Source organism: Physella acuta, unplaced genomic scaffold, assembly GCF_028476545.2.
Source record: "Physella acuta isolate Inbredline_101_S28 unplaced genomic scaffold, ASM2847654v3 ptg000608l, whole genome shotgun sequence".
In the NCBI taxonomy this organism is placed as follows: Eukaryota; Metazoa; Mollusca; class Gastropoda; family Physidae; genus Physella; species Physella acuta.
The window spans coordinates 386933-405926 of NW_026732127.1; the positions used below are offsets into that span (position 1 = coordinate 386933).

Sequence of the window (18994 nt, forward strand, 5' to 3'; positions counted from 1 at the left end):
ACATCCACATCTACCTACACCCACATCTACCTACACCCACATCTACCTACACCCACATCTACCTACATCCACACCCACATCTACCTACATCCACATCTACCTACATCCACACCCACATCTACCTACATCCACATCTACCTATATCCACACCCACATCTACCTACATCCACATCTACCTACACCCACACCCACTCTACCTACATCCACACCCACATCTACCTACATCCACACCCACATCTACCTACATCCACATCTACCTACACCCACACCCACATCTACCTACATCCACACCCACATCTACCTACATCCACATCCACATCTACCTACATCCACATCTACCTACACCCACATCTACCTACACCCACATCTACCTACATCCACATCTACCTACATTCACACCCACATCTACCTACATCCACATCTACCTACACCCACATCTACCTACATCCACATCTACCTACATCCACATCTACCTACATCCACATCTACCTACACCCACATCTACCTACATCCACATCTACCTACATCCACATCTACCTACATCCACACCCACATCTACCTACACCCACATCTACCTACACCCACATCTACCTACATCCACATCTACCTACATCCACATCTACCTACATCCACATCTACCTACACCCACATCTACCTACACCCACATCTACCTACACCCACATATACCTACATCCACATCTACCTACACCCACATCTACCTACACCCACACCCACATCTACCTACATCCACATCTACCTACATCCACATCTACCTACATCCACATCTACCTACACCCACATCTACCTACATCCACATCTACCTACATCCACATCTACCTACATCCACACCCACATCTACCTACATCCACATCCACATCTACCTACATCCACATCTACCTACACCCACACCTACCTACACCCACATCTACCTACACCCACATCTACCTACACTCACATCTACCTACATCCACACCCACATCTACCTACATCCACATCTACCTACATCCACATCTACCTACATCCACACCCACATCTACCTACATCCACATATACCTACATCCACACCCACATCTACCTACATCCACATCTACCTACATCCACACCCACATCTACCTACATCCACATCTACCTACACCCACATCTACCTACATCCACATCTACCTACATCCACATCCACATCTACCTACATCCACATCTACCTACACCCACATCTACCTACACCCACATCTACCTACACCCACATCTACCTACATCCACACCCACATCTACCTACATCCACATCTACCTACATCCACACCCACATCTACCTACATCCACATCTACCTACATCCACACCCACATCTACCTACACCCACATCTACCTACATCCACACCCACATCTACCTACATCCACATCTACCTACATCCACACCCACATCTACCTACATCCACATCTACCTACATCCACATCCACATCTACCTACATCCACACCCACATCTACCTACATCCACATCTACCTACATCCACACCCACATCTACCTACATCCACATCTACCTACATCCACACCCACATCTACCTACATCCACATCTACCTACATCCACACCCACATCTACCTACATCCACATCTACCTACACCCACATATACCTACATCCACATCAACCTACACCCACATCTACCTACACCCACATCTACCTTCATCCACACCCACATCTACCTACATCCACATCTACCTACATCCACACCCACATCTACCTACATCCACATCTACCTACACCCACATCTACCTACATCCACACCCACATCTACCTACATCCACATCTACCTACATCCACACCCACATCTACCTACATCCACACCCACATCTACCTACATCCACATCTACCTACATCCACATCTACCTACATCCACATCTACCTACACCCACATCTACCTACACCCACATCTACCTACATCCACACCCACATCTACCTACATCCACATCTACCTACATCCACATCTACCTACACCCACATCTACCTACATCCACATCCACATCTACCTACATCCACATCTACCTACACCCACATCTACCTACATCCACATCTACCTACACCCACATCTACCTACATCCACATCTACCTACACCCACATCTACCTACATCCACATCTACCTACATCCACATCTACCTACACCCACATCTACCTACATCCACATCTACCTACATCCACATCTACCTACACCCACATCTACCTACATCCACATCTACCTACACCGACATCTACCTACATCCACATCTACCTACATCCACATCTACCTACACCCACATCTACCTACATCCACATCTACCTACATCCACATCTACCTACATCCACATCTACCTACACCCACATCTACCTACATCCACACCCACATCTACCTACATCCACATCTACCTACATCCACATCTACCTACATCCACATCTACCCACATCCACATCTACCTACACCCACATCTACCTACATCCACACCCACATCTACCTACATCCACATCTACCTACATCCACATCTACCTACATCCACATCTACCTACACACACATCTACCTACACCCACATCTACCTACATCCACACCCACATCTACCTACATCCACATCTACCTACATCCACATCTACCTACACCCACATCTACCTACACCCACATCTACCTACATCCACACCCACATCTACCTACATCCACATCCACATCTACCTACATCCACATCTACCTACACCCACATCTACCTACACCCACATCTACCTACACCCACATCTACCTACATCCACACCCACATCTACCTACATCCACTTCTACCTACATCCACACCCACATCTACCTACATCCACATCTACCTATATCCACACCCACATCTACCTACATCCACATCTACCTACACCCACACCCACATCTACCTACATCCACACCCACATCTACCTACATCCACACCCACATCTACCTACATCCACATCTACCTACACCCACACCCACATCTACCTACATCCACACCCACATCTACCTACATCCACATCCACATCTACCTACATCCACATCTACCTACACCCACATCTACCTACACCCACATCTACCTACATCCACATCTACCTACATCCACACCCACATCTACCTACATCCACATCTACCTACACCCACATCTACCTACATCCACATCTACCTACATCCACATCTACCTACATCCACATCTACCTACACCCACATCTACCTACATCCACATCTACCTACATCCACATCTACCTACATCCACACCCACATCTACCTACACCCACATCTACCTACACCCACATCTACCTACATCCACATCTACCTACATCCACATCTACCTACATCCACATCTACCTACACCCACATCTACCTACACCCACATCTACCTACACCCACATCTACCTACATCCACATCTACCTACACCCACATCTACCTACACCCACACCCACATCTACCTACATCCACATCTACCTACATCCACATCTACCTACATCCACATCTACCTACACCCACATCTACCTACATCCACATCTACCTACATCCACATCTACCTACATCCACACCCACATCTACCTACATCCACATTTACCTACATCCACATCTACCTACATCCACACCCACATCTACCTACACCCACATCTACCTACATCCACATCTACCTACACCCACATCTACCTACATCCACATCTACCTACATCCACATCTACCTACACCCACATCTACCTACACCCACATCTACCTACATCCACATCTACCTACACCCACATCTACCTACATCCACATCTACCTACACCCACATCTACCTACATCCACATCTACCCACATCTACCTACATCCACATCTACCTACACCCACATCTACCTACACCCACATCTACCTACATCCACATCTACCTACACCCACATCTACCTACACCCACATCTACCTACATCCACATCTACCCACATCTACCTACATCCACATCTACCTACATCCACATCTACCTACATCCACATCTACCTACACACACATCTACCTACACCCACATCTACCTACATCCACACCCACATCTACCTACATCCACATCTACCTACATCCACATCTACCTACACCCACATCTACCTACACCCACATCTACCTACATCCACACCCACATCTACCTACATCCACATCCACATCTACCTACATCCACATCTACCTACACCCACATCTACCTACACCCACATCTACCTACACCCACATCTACCTACATCCACACCCACATCTACCTACATCCACATCTACCTACATCCACACCCACATCTACCTACATCCACATCTACCTATATCCACACCCACATCTACCTACATCCACATCTACCTACACCCACACCCACATCTACCTACATCCACACCCACATCTTCCTTCATCCACACCCACATCTACCTACATCCACATCTACCTACACCCACACCCACATCTACCTACATCCACACCCACATCTACCTACATCCACATCCACATCTACCTACATCCACATCTACCTACACCCACATCTACCTACACCCACATCTACCTACATCCACATCTACCTACATCCACACCCACATCTACCTACATCCACATCTACCTACACCCACATCTATCTACATCCACATCTACCTACACCCACATCTACCTACATCCACATCTACCTACACCCACATCTACCTACATCCACATCTACCTACATCCACATCTACCTACATCCACACCCACATCTACCTACACCCACATCTACCTACACCCACATCTACCTACATCCACATCTACCTACATCCACATCTACCTACATCCACATCTACCTACACCCACATCTACCTACACCCACATCTACCTACACCCACATCTACCTACATCCACATCTACCTACACCCACATCTACCTACACCCACACCCACATCTACCTACATCCACATCTACCTACATCCACATCTACCTACATCCACATCTACCTACACCCACATCTACCTACATCCACATCTACCTACATCCACATCTACCTACATCCACACCCACATCTACCTACATCCACATCTACCTACATCCACATCTACCTACATCCACACCCACATCTACCTACACCCACATCTACCTACATCCACATCTACCTACACCCACATCTACCTACATCCACATCTACCTACATCCACATCTACCTACACCCACATCTACCTACACCCACATCTACCTACATCCACATCTACCTACACCCACATCTACCTACATCCACATCTACCTACACCCACATCTACCTACATCCACATCTACCCACATCTACCTACATCCACATCTACCTACACCCACATCTACCTACACCCACATCTACCTACATCCACATCTACCCACATCTACCTACATCCACATCTACCTACACCCACATCTACCTACACCCACATCTACCTACATCCACATCTACGTACACCCACACCACATACACATCTTTATAAACTCAAAAGTCTTGCAAACAAATCATCCAAAAAATCAATCTTCCTTCTAGCATTAGCTTCATACAAAATCTTCCTTCTAGCATTAGCTTCATACGAAATCTTCCTTCTAGCATTAGCTTCATACAAAATCTTCCCTAATTCCCCTAACATAATGTCAGTATTGTCGGTTCGTGTAGTTCCACTTAATAACGGCTTAAACAAACACGACGGAAAAATTTACCCTTGATAAGATCATCACTAAAGTTTTACACCCTGGGATTCTTATCAGATATTTTATTCAGTTTTTCAGGTGCTTGCTTTTTTTTAGAAATATAGTGACCTTGTGTCCTGTGTATGCTGCACGTGATGACCTTGTGTCCTGTGTACGTGATGAGCTTGTGCCCTGAGTATGGTTCACGTGATGACCTTGTGCCCTGTGTATGTTGCACGTGATGACCTTGTGCCCTGTGTATGTTGCACGTGATGACCTTGTGCCCTGTGTATGTTGCACGTGATGACCTTGTGCCCTGTGTATGTTGCACGTGATGACCTTGTGCCCTGTGTATGTTGCACGTGGTGACCTTGTGTCCTGTGTATGTTGCACGTGATGACCTTGTGCCCTGTGTATGTTGCACGTGATGACCTTGTGTCATGTGTATGTTGCACGTGATGACCTTGTGTCTATTGCACGTGATGACCTTGTGTCTATTGCACGTGATGACCTTGTGCCCTTTGTACGTGATGACCTTGTGTCCGGTGTATGTTGCACGTGATGACCTTGTGCCCTGTGTATTTTGCATGTGATGACCTTGTGTCTATTGCACGTGATGACCTTGTGTCCTGTGTACGTGGTGAGCTTGTGCCCTGTGTATGGTTCACGTGATGACCTTGTGCCCTGTGTATGTTGCACGTGATGACCTTGTGCCCTGTGTATGTTGCACGTGATGACCTTGTGCCCTGTGTATGTTGCACGTGATGACCTTGTGCCCTGTGTATGTTGCACGTGATGACCTTGTACCCTGTGCCCTGTGTATGTTGCACGTGGTGACCTTGTGTCCTGTGTATGTTGCACGTGATGACCTTGTGCCCTGTGTATGTTGCACGTGATGACCTTGTGCCCTGTGTATGTTGCACGTGGTGACCTTGTGTCCTGTGTATGTTGCACGTGATGACCTTGTGTCTATTGCACGTGATGACCTTGTGCCCTTTGTACGTGATGACCTTGTGTCCGGTGTATGTTGCACGTGATGACCTTGTGTCCTGTGTATGTTGCACGTGATGACCTTGTGTCATGTGTATGTTGCACGTGATGACCTTGTGCCCTGTGCTCTGTGTATGTTGCACGTGATGACCTTGTGCCCTGTGTATGTTGCACGTGATGAACCTGTGCTCTGTGTATGTTGCACGTGATGACCTTGTGCCCTGTGTATGTTGCACGTGATGACCTTGTGCCCTGTGTATGTTGCACATGATAACCTTGTGTACTGTGTATGTTGCACGTGATGACCTTGTGTCTATTGCACGTGATGACCTTGTGCCCTGTGTCTTACAGCAAGTTCTCCTACCCCGAGAATGAGGGCAACTTCTCCCTACACGACCACCAGAAGGTCCACCGTCGGGACACGTTCTTCATCGACAACGACAAGAACCTGGACCACTCGAAGCACGTCAACAACCGGCCGCACAAGCCGGTCCGGTGGATGGGCATCGAGGAGGACGACGAGCACGTTCACAACATCAACCACATCCCGCCACACGCCCACCCCGAGACCACGCCCCATCGGGAGCTTAAGCCCATTAAAGCTCCAGAGCTTAGTAAAGCTACAAGTAAGCCAACGAACAAAAAATCGGTTGGAATCAACGTACAGAAATCGCCGGATAATAAAGTGAAACCGAAGACAAACAGTCCGTTCAAATCTGAACAAGACAAGTTGAAAGCTGGTCTGGACAAAAAAACACGGCAGACAAAACAAACGTCACAAGTCACCAAGACAAAAAAATATGAGAAAGAACTGACAAAAAAACCGGTTCCGGCTAAAACCCAGAAGCCGGCAGAAAAGGACTTGAAGGAGCAGGTCAAGCGAATCGTGGCACTCAAACAGGCTCCGAGTCTAAGCAAAGTCAAGGTCGCCGAGAAGAAGCCGGTCGTTCAAAAGCCGGTCGTTGTAAAACCGGTCGTTGTAAAACCGGTTGCCCAGAAACTCCCCGTAATGCTGGCCCCGGACAAAAAAGCCGACCAGAAATAGAATCGGCGTGAGTCAGCGAGGTATGTGCACATGTTTTTTTTACTCACGATGTAACACCACAGCGAGGTATGTGCACATGTTTTTTTTTACTCACGATGTAACACCACAGCGAGGTATGTGCACATGTTTTTTACTCACGATGTAACACCACAGCATCTGTTGAAGGAAAAACTAGAGTTGTAACAGTTCACCCAATAAATTTTACAAACCCCTAAACTCTAACCCTAACCCTAGAGTTGTAACAGTTCACCCAATAAATTTTACAAACCCCTAAACTCTAACCCTAACCCTAGAGTTGTAACAGTTCACCCAATAAATTTTACAAACCCCTAAACTCTAGCCATTTCATTGAGTATTGATTTTTTGCCCATCTCTGTGTGAAATATTAACAATCTGTCTACTGAAAGACAACTGACATTCTGCTAATCTGTCTACTGAAAGACTTACAACTGACATTCTGCTAATCTGTCTACTGAAAGACTTACAACTGACATTCTGCTAATCTGTCTACTGAAAGACTTACAACTGACATTCTGCTAATCTGTCTACTGAAAGACTTACAACTGACATTCTGCTAATCTGTCTACTGAAAGACTTACAACTGACATTCTTCTAATCTGTCTACTGAAAGACTTACAACTGACATTCTGCTAATCTGTCTACTGAAAGACTTACAACTGACATTCTTCTAATCTGTCTACTGAAAGACTTACAACTGACATTCTTCTAATCTGTCTACTGAAAGACTTACAACTGACATTCTGCTAATCTGTCTACTGAAAGACTTACAACTGACATTCTTCTAATCTGTCTACTGAAAGACTTACAACTGACATTCTTCTAATCTGTCTACTGAAAGACTTACAACTGACATTCTGCTAATCTGTCTACTGAAAGAATTACAACTGACATTAAGGCAGAGTTGAGCTGATATAATGTAGGGAGAAATGAATGTGAAGGGATGCAAACTGGGATTATATTCACACTTTTTAAAACACAGTTATCGTTGCTTGGTCAACACTTGGTTTTACAGAACTCAGTATGTGTGAGGCGAGACACTGTATGTGTATAGTGAGACACTTTGTATGTGTGAGGCTAGACACTTTGTATGCGTGAGGCGAGACACTGTATGTGTGAGGTGAGACACTGTATGTGTGTGGTGAGACACTGTATGTGTGAGGTGAGACACTGTATGTGTGAGGTGAGACACTGTATGTGTGTGGTGAGACACTGTATGTGTGAGGTGAGACACTGTATGTGTGAGGTGAGACACTGTATGTGTGAGGTGAGACACTGTATGTGTGAGGTGAGACACACTGTATGTGTGAGGTGAGACACACTGTATGTGTGAGGTGAGACACACTGTATGTGTGAGGTGAGACACACTGTATGTGTGAGGTGAGACACTCTTTATCTGAACACACCGAGACACTCTAAGACATGTTTAATATCAGACAGTTATACGTCAATTTACACAGTAAGACATGTTTTTCTATCAAACGTATACATTTCTTTCCCCATTTCAGAAAGTTAGACGTGACTGTTATAATGAAATCTCCGATTGTTAAAGACAGCTCAAGAAAGACAGCTCAAGTAAGACAGCTCAAGTAAGACAGCTCAAGTAAGACAGCTCAAGTAAGACAGCTAAAGTAAGACATGACTGAGATAGAAGTTTAAGACATAGATTGTACACTGTCATTTTGTCGATGATATCGGCTGATGTATTTCGCCATCATTTAAATGATGTGGGGGTGGGGGTTGTATATGCATAGCCCTGCATGTAGTATGGAACATTGTATGTACACAAATTTTACGTGTAGTATGTACATGATTATCAAAAAGTAATACGTGTTCATGAAGATTTTTACAATCAAGATAAACAATGTTACAAAATCGTTAAAAAATTGGGGATTATTATTATTTGTATTTATTTTTCTTTGACAATTTTAACATTAGTATAATCATTTGAATAATTATTTTTGCATGATTTGTTGTATAATTTGTTACATGATTTTTTGCATGATTTATTGGATGAATTGCTATATGATTTGTTGAATGTTTTTTTCAATGATTTGTTAACATATCCAGTGGGATTAATACAAAGGGTATTTTAAACACTTTTTTTCATAATTTTATACGTATAAAAGTAAATCTGTCGACGTTAATCATTTGAATGTATGTCAATATGTCGACGTTTATCATTTGAATGTATGTCAATATGTCGACGTTTATCATTTGAATGTATGTCAATATGTCGACGTTTATCATTTGAATGTATGTCAATATGTCGACGTTTACCATTTGAATGTATGTCAATATGTCGACGTTTATCATTTGAATGTATGTCAATATGTCGACGTTTATCATTTGAATGTATGTCAATATGTCGACGTTTATCATTTGAATGTATGTCAATATGTCGACGTTTATCATTTGAATGTATGTCAATATGTCGACGTTTATCATTTGAATGTATGTCAATATGTCGACGTTTATCATTTGAATGTATGTCAATATGTCGACGTTTACCATTTGAATGTATGTCAATATGTCGACGTTTATCATTTGAATGTATGTCAATATGTCGACGTTTATCATTTGAATGTATGTCAATATGTCGACGTTTATCATTTGAATGTATGTCAATATGTCGACGTTTATCATTTGAATGTATGTCAATATGTCGACGTTTACCATTTGAATGTATGTCAATATGTCGACTTTTATCATTTGAATGTATGTCAATATGTCGACGTTTATCATTTGAATGTATGTCAATATGTCGACGTTTACCATTTAAATGTATGTCAATATGTCGACTTTTATCATTTGAATGTATGTCAATATGTCGACGTTTATCATTTGAATGTATGTCAATATGTCGACTTTTATCATTTGAATGTATGTCAATATGTCGACTTTTATCATTTGAATGTATGTCAATATGTCGACGTTTATCATTTGAATGTATGTCAATATGTCGACTTTTATCATCCATGATTGACTTTTTAAAAGTTTTGTTTTATTGAAATGTGGAAATAAATTTTCATAATAATTTATTTTTAGCTCCTATCTTTTTACAATGTTGTCACATTGTTGTCATAATGTTGTCAATTATTTGTCATAATGTTGTCAAAAATTTCTCATAATGTTGTCGAAAATTTTCCATAATGTTGTCAAAAATTTGTCATGATGTTGTTAAAATGCTAACCAGAAGGTTGACACCTAGGACTGATTAAGCTTGTGTTGGGCCCCCGGCTGAATTTGTTAGGTGGCCCCTATATATATATATATATATATATATATATATATATATATATATATATATATATATATATATAGGCCTATGTACATGTGAAAAGTACATGTGAAATACAATAAGTAAACAAATGCTAGTTAAAATGCGCTATTATTCCAATATAAAAAATAAAATAGCCAAGTCATGGGGATTTAGCAAAAGAATTTATACACACTTAGCGTTTGCATTAAGTGACTCTCTGAATTACCTATGCGACTAAAACTTGGTTATCCGTATAAACATGTGAATAATAAACTAGTCAAAATCCATGAGAAAACAACGAGAGGACTAGATCTAAATGGCACAATTTTAAAACAGAAGAAAATAACTTTTATAAAAGCCCTTGTGTCTTCAGGAGAATGTAAAAGAAAACAAAGAATATCACCTTAAGTGAAACAATCATCAATTTATATTGAATTAATTAGTCTAGTACGCTGGCATCTAATCCTAATATATAAAGGCCCACGTGAGCACTTCTCTCTCTCTCTCTCTCTCTCTCTCTCTCTCTCTCCGTGCGCAACATTCTTAGGCTATGTGATCAGTATGTTCAGCGATATATGGAGAGCTTAAAGATACGGACTTTTGTAGAAAATAATATGGTGGATGTTATAAATGTATAAACTAAATTTTATTTAAAGTAGGAAAATAAAAATAAAGGCCTATTCGAATGTAGAAAAACATTTCTAGCTGTTTATTGTCGTGACAAGAACGCATTAAACAATGACGTCACATGCCACATCTTTCAACTACGGAAAGAAAACAAAGCTAATGGCGTCATCTACCAATTTTAGAATATAAAGAAATGAACTATTTCATTCAAATTTGATTCACATCTACTTATTGTAAACATTTTAGAGTTATAATGCTGCTTGTCTAGATCCATTGAACGACACTCGATTATATTAATACATTTTATGTTACTTAATATTATATTACTATGTGTGGTCAGTCCACTTTACATTTGCAGGTCTGACAAAGTAAGCTAGGCCCAACCTGATGTGATATAATTACTGGTCGTATTTTATAAGCTAAGCAAGAGCAATCAGAAGCACATTTAGTATTTTAGGGAGAGCTGACGTTGAATTAATATTGTTTGACATGAAGCGATGACAGCTAACACTACACATTTTTGCACTGTAGAGCTTTGGCGTTTATGTCCGACTAAGGAACAAATATTCATGTGGGAAAAAAATCCATACTTTCGTATTTGTAAATTTAATGGAAAAACAGCGTATGGTTTGGACATTCAACATTCATATAGACTGTCTGTAAGAAACAAATAAAAATCGACAGGAAAATTATTTTTATTTTCTTTTATAAGAAAAAACCCCCAATGATACTAGTCCACCTTTCACTTCAAACAACAAAATTGAAAACATAGATTACTTCCTACCTTTTGAAAACGTAGTGATTTTGACGGTGTAAATAGTTTGATCAATTGGACTACCCATTTTTTTCCTATTATTTTTGGATTCAAGCGCCATTTGTAAGCTACTAGATGGGTAATTCATACACTCAAATGTTGAAGTAAAACATTTTTTTCTAGCCTGTTTTGTTAAGATTCGGTGTTTTATTTCCTGAAACTAGTTAATCAACAGAATTGCATACCAGAAAAACAATGTATACTATTTCAGGTAGTGTCGTCGTTATATGTAAACAGTTTCAGAGCAGAAAGCGACGACAGCGGCTCGTGACATGAGAGAGGGGGGGAAGAGGTTTAAAGTTATTTCATGGGGAACAAATAATAGTTGTGAGGTTTAAAGTTATTTCATGGGGAACAAATAATAGTTGTGAGGTTTAAAGTTATTTCATGGGGAACAAATAATAGTTGTGAGGTTTAAAGTTATTTCATGGGGAACAAATAATAGTTGTGGTATTTGGTAAGTAAAATGGCCTGTCATTTTAACACAATTTAAAGACGGTTAGGAATGTTTTCATTGGTTGCTAGGGTTAGCATATAAAGCTGGTGTCTGAATGCATGAGACTGATAACTAACACACAGGGTTGACTCTCTAGAGTTTTATATGATATATTTTTGTTACTAGCTCGTGACGAGATCAGACGAGATCTGACCAGCTCGTGACGAGATCTGACGAGATCTGACGAGATCTGACGAGATTTGATCTGATGAAAACATTTTTAATTGCTGGCATTTTTTAACTATGTGTCAATCACGTACCGCTATTCGGCTGCTTTTTCTTAAAGATAAATCTGCTAATTGTATTGTCATAAACGAACGCTGGTCTGGGAGCTTTATTTAAACAATGTCTGGTCAGGAGTTGATGACTGCTGGTATTTATATTTGAGCGTGTGCACGTGTTTGATATTTTTATATTTAAGCGTGTGCACGTGTTTGATATTTTGAAAAAAAAAATCATTCAAGCTTGTTATTCAAATGTGGTGGCCCCTAAAAATCGGGGGGCCTTGACTGCAGCCCTTTAAGCCCCTCCCCTTAATCCGCTACAGGTTGATACACAGTCTCGTGTAGTTTGATGTCGACTTGAGTTCCACCAGCTCTAATTGGTACCTGACCTATACAAAGATCATGGTTGAGTGATTGACTGAGTCGACTCAGCTCTTAACTTAACCGAACATTTCTATATGTGAGTGGACGTGGAGCAGACGCCCAAAAATCACGACAGAGAAAGTCAAATTTATTGTGTCGAAAAAAGTTCGTACAACTGTGTGTGTACACGTGGCTAAAATATAGAGTAGCTTTGTTCACAAGATAGCTGTCTATGTGTACACGTGGCAAAAATATTTTGATTAATCAACAATGGTCTGAGTAAACCAAACGACAAGGCGGTCAGTATAAGCAAAACCTTTTATTCTACGGATATATGGTTACATACAGGTATTCACACATTCACACACCTTACATATTGACACACACACATAATTAAATTCTAACATAATTATTTTAAAATACATGCAATGTTTAATGAATAGAAAAAAAAGGGATGCTGTGTGTCTTATGGCTGCGGATAGTTAGCTGTGAGGTTGTAGTTAGCTTATCTTATGGCTGCGGATAGTTAGCTGTGGGGTTGTAGTTAGCTTATCTTATGGCTGCGGATAGTTAGCTGTGGGGTTGTAGTTAGCTTATCTTATGGCTGTGGTCAGCTAACCGACATGGAGATAATTTCTAGCACTAAGACTGCTGTTGGAGCTTGTCTCATGGTAAACCTCCCCTCCCCTTCCCTCCCCTCCCCTCCCCTTCCCTCGTTAATCTAATAGTCTCTGACTCCCCCAAGGCCGTGAAGTAGTCACGTGATGCATGCACGCTGGCCAGTGAGTACTTGAGTGAGAGGCTGTCGCTGATTGTGTCTGTCTGGTAAGTCTGTGTCTCGAGGTCTTCATCAAAAACTGTTTCATGTCCACTCGATTGCACTGTGTTGAATAAGCATTCAAAAACTGTTTCTTGTCCACTCGATTGCACTGTGTTGAATAAGCATTCAAAAACTGTTTCATGTCCACTCGATTGCACTGTGTTGAATAAGCATTCAAAAACTTTTTAAAAATAAAATAAATATTTACCTGGCCATTTGTTCTTTTAATTATTTTTTTCCTCACTCTGCAAGCAAACAACTACCAACAACTACCAACAACTACCACGTACACCATCCTAAATCTCCATCTTAAATCTCCATCTTAAATCTCCATCTTAAATCTCCATCCTAAATCTCCATCCTAAATCTCCACCCTAAATCCCCATCCTAAATGTCTATCCTCAATCCCCATCCTAAATCCCTATCCTAAATCACCATGATAGAACCCCACCCTTAAACCCCTCTCAAATACCCTTCAATATGCCTTCCCTTTACCACCCCCCTCCCACACTCCAAACGCCCCTGTATACAACACTGCAACATTATGTCGAAAAAATTTCGGATTTTACTTTAAGTCATAAATTTGAAGTCGATGCAAACCCGCCAGTACGTATGTATGTATCAACACCATATACTTCTTTAAAACAGACATATTCATCACATACACACCATATACAGACCACACATGCATTTACACACAAAACACACACAAACAAAATGCATTTATGAATTATTAAACAAATATATACCACATAACGCCACACACACACACACACAAAACACAAAACACATCTAAACACACCAAACACACAAACATAAGCTCAACACGTAAATTCACAACACATACATATACACACCACGCACAACGTAAACACACCACACACCACATACATATACACACTACACCCTACACACTATATACCACACACCACCCACCACATACCACATACATATACACACTGCACACTACACGCCACACACATATACACACTACACACCGCACACCACATACATATACACACTACACACCATACACCACACACCACCCACCACATACCACATACATATACACACTGCACACTACACGCCACACACATATACACACTACACACCGCACACCACATACATATACACACTACACACCATACACCACACACCACATACATATACACACGACACCCTAGACACTACACACCACATACCACATACATATACAAACTACACACTGCACACTACACACCACACGCATATACACACTACACAACACACACCAAATACATATACACACTACACACTACATACCTATACACAGCACAACCCTAGTCATGTGGTTGTGGCTAGCTAGTTGTGTGGTTGTGTCTAGCTAGTTGTGTGGTTGTGGCTAGCGAGGTGTGTGGTTATGGCTAGCGAGGTGTGTGGTTATGGCTATCTAGTATTGTTGTTGTGGCTAGCTAGTTGTGTGGTTGTGGCTAGCTAGTTGTGTGGTTGTGGCTAGCTCCATGTGTGACGTACCGTCAGGCTACAGGACGATGAGAGTGATTGCTTCCGGCCTCCTCCGTGTGATGTTGACTCCCGTCCTCCCGACTGTGCTGCTTGCCACTCTCCTCCGTCCTTTTCTCGTCCTCCGACGTGACGGATGTCGTAGAGGGAACATCGTTCACGCGTGAGTGCTTCTGTATGACGCTCCTACGTTTGGTATCCGTCAGGTAAATGGGCGGGGCGTGGGCGATGTCATCATCATCCTGGTCGTTGTCATCGAGCGTGGGAAACATGGCGGGTTCTATGGGGAGATGTTAAACATGGCACAAAGTGACGGGTTCTGTGGGGAGATGTTAAACATGGCACAAAGTGACGGGTTCTTTGGGGAGATGTTAAACATGGCACAAAGTGACGGGTTCTGTGGGGAGATGTTAAACATGGCACAAAGTGACGGTGTGATGACGCAAGATTACGTCAGACATGTTTAGCAGATATAGGTTAGCAGAAACAGACTATCTATAGGCCTAGTTGGTTGGTCAGATAGAGGCCAATGGGCGCACAGGGCTGACCGGTCACATGGGACGGTCAGCTGACCACTGAGGCGTGGGTCAGTAGAGCGATAGGCAGTTGATAGGTAGATAGCGAGGAGAGAAGGTGTTAGGAAGCGGTTAGAGACGGTTGTAATTTGTAGAATGTAGAGAACAGTTAGTGTTAGGATTGGTCGTGGGAGTTAGTAGTATAGTGAACAGTCAGTAGTAGAAGTAAATAGTACAGTGTAGATCAGTTAGGTAGAAACTTGAACATATATATCATTTTAATAAAGAACAATTATAGTTGAACTTGAACTGCGTGTTGTTGGATTCATTCGTTCCGGCCATTCATAAAAATCTCCACCCTCACAACTGGTGGAGCGCGGGTCGAGTGAGGGAAAGAACGTATATCAGCTATTCATGACGGAGTACGACTGGTGTACAGCTTTCTTAACTCAACACAACAGAGGGTTTCTTCAACCGGAATGAGTTTGGATTACCAACACAAGGGAACAGTCTACATGTCCAAAAGGATAAGTACCTTCCAAAATTTTTTTAAACGTTTGGGTTTGGACTCGTGCTGGATATTTGGTACCAGCGGTTTTTCTGCCTCTTTCTTATCTATTTCTTCAACTACACTACCCTTAAAAATGCCTCCATTGTACGAAGTGGGCACTAAAACTGAGCTTAAGTCAGGCCTAGAAGAGTCAGGTAGAATTGATAACTCGTTACTAGATATAAATGTTCAGAATACAGTTAAAATGGAACACAAAACAAGAACTATTGAGGATCCAGATATTCTGGATGAATTGATTATTAGGCTTGGACAATACACGACAACAGAAAATCGAGACTGGTTATTAACTGTTAAAGAATTTGACGTAAAAACTCTAGATGATCCAGATGCTATGGAAGATTTGACCAATAGAATTGTAGATTACAAGGTAACCGGAGATCCAGATTCCTTGTTGACTGAAGAAGAATATGATGCAAAGATAGATGCCGAGTTAGCAGAGAAACAAAGAGAAGCAGAAACATATATTGCCGGAATTAAAGAAGAAACAGAAAGAATTCGTAAAGAAATAGAAAAAATGAGAGAACTTCGCCAAGCCAAACAAGAAACGGTGCAAAGTTTAGATACTAATAATAACAACCAGACAGCTGAAACAACATTTTACTATTCCTACGACTCAGATTCAGATGACACGTTCAGTGAAGCAAGCGAAATACCTACTACAAAAAGTGAAACACCACATACACTCCAAAAACATAATAGCGCAAATCACAACATTCAGATTAACTACAGTCAACAAAAACACAATTACAGTGTCAGATGCTACTATTGTAATAGAACAGGCCACAAACAAATAAATTGCAGAATACGATATTATGATATACGCCAACAAGATGCACAACGCAACAGACCAAAATATAAACAGATTAATAGAATGGCATTCATATCATCGTTTACAGAAGCCAGTAAAAGAACAGACACATTTACGTCAAAAATTAATAGCAGATACGCCACAGCAATTAGGGACACACACTGCTCAACAGTGGCAGTACGTAACACATTCGTACAACACCACCAATACACAGGCAGAACACAACGTGTTCACAGCTCAAGAGGCAGCACATATGTTTGGCCAACAGCTATAGTCACCATAGCCACACCCTCAGCGTGTAAAACAGTTGAAGCAGCTGTTTTTAAAAACGGGCCATACGATGTGATATTAGGAAATATTAGAGGTGTGAAACAATTTAGAGTTGAAACTCGAGTGAACTACTTAGAACAACTAAGCCAACAACGCTCATCTTCAAGGAACGAACCTTACCAGAGACCACAGAGAAACAACCCTTCACAAAACCATAACCAACCAGTTGAAAGAATCCACCTACTAAACACATCAAGCTCGTTACCAACATTTAAGTCTAAAGTAAACGGACAGATAGTAAACGCAATTCGAGACACTGGTTGTTCGACAATGGCAGTAAAAGCCAAATTCGTTAAAACATGCCAATATACAGGCCGATATGTAAATGTGGAATTATTTGGCGGTATAATCGCAGAATACAAAACGGCATTGATCAATATTCAAACCCCATATCTAACTGGTCGTGTAATTGCTGTGGTCACTGACAATGGATCATATGATCTGATCATCGGAAACATAGTGAACAACGAAACTATTTCCCGAGTGGAAATCGACGATTGGGTACAAAGGGAAATAATTCAGATGGCCGAAACAAGAGAACAAGCAAGAAAAGCAAGAGAAAACAACAAAAGTCATGAACCACCCGTCGACCTAAGTAGTCATCAAGCAGAAGGCCAACAGAACAATGCCATGGATAATACTGAGGCCAAAAACATTTGGGAACCAGAAAAATTTCAGCTAGCACAACAAGAAGACCCGTCACTAGAAAAGATATTTAGACTCGCCCGTAAACACTCAATTACTACATCGAGGTCATCAGAACACTCTTTCTTTATTAAGAATAACACGCTTCAAAGAAAATATAAAAGCAAAGGACAAGAAATAAACCAATTAGTAATCCCACAGAAATACAGAGCACAAATTCTACACCATGCACACGACCTTACACTTGCAGGACACATGGGAAGAAAGAAAACAAAACAAAGAATTGAAACTACCTTCTACTGGCCGGGCATGGACAAAGACATCTCACAGTACGTGAAGTCATGTCAG

General features: G+C 41.6%; 1 protein-coding gene across 4 annotated transcripts in view; it reads left to right on the forward strand.

The window, feature by feature from the left end:
• The window catches only part of LOC131947846 (uncharacterized), a 35371-nt gene extending 25856 nt beyond the window's left edge, over nt 1-9515 (forward strand). For all 4 annotated transcript variants that reach the window (XM_059309212.1, XM_059309214.1, XM_059309213.1 and 1 more), the window contains exons 3-4: nt 6960-7673; nt 9180-9515. In XM_059309212.1, the coding sequence (XP_059165195.1) occupies nt 6960-7653 (694 nt within the window). In that variant the 3' untranslated portion in view covers nt 7654-7673; nt 9180-9515. The remainder of the gene's footprint in view (nt 1-6959; nt 7674-9179) is intronic.
• Nucleotides 9516-18994: the final 9479 nt, after the last annotated feature.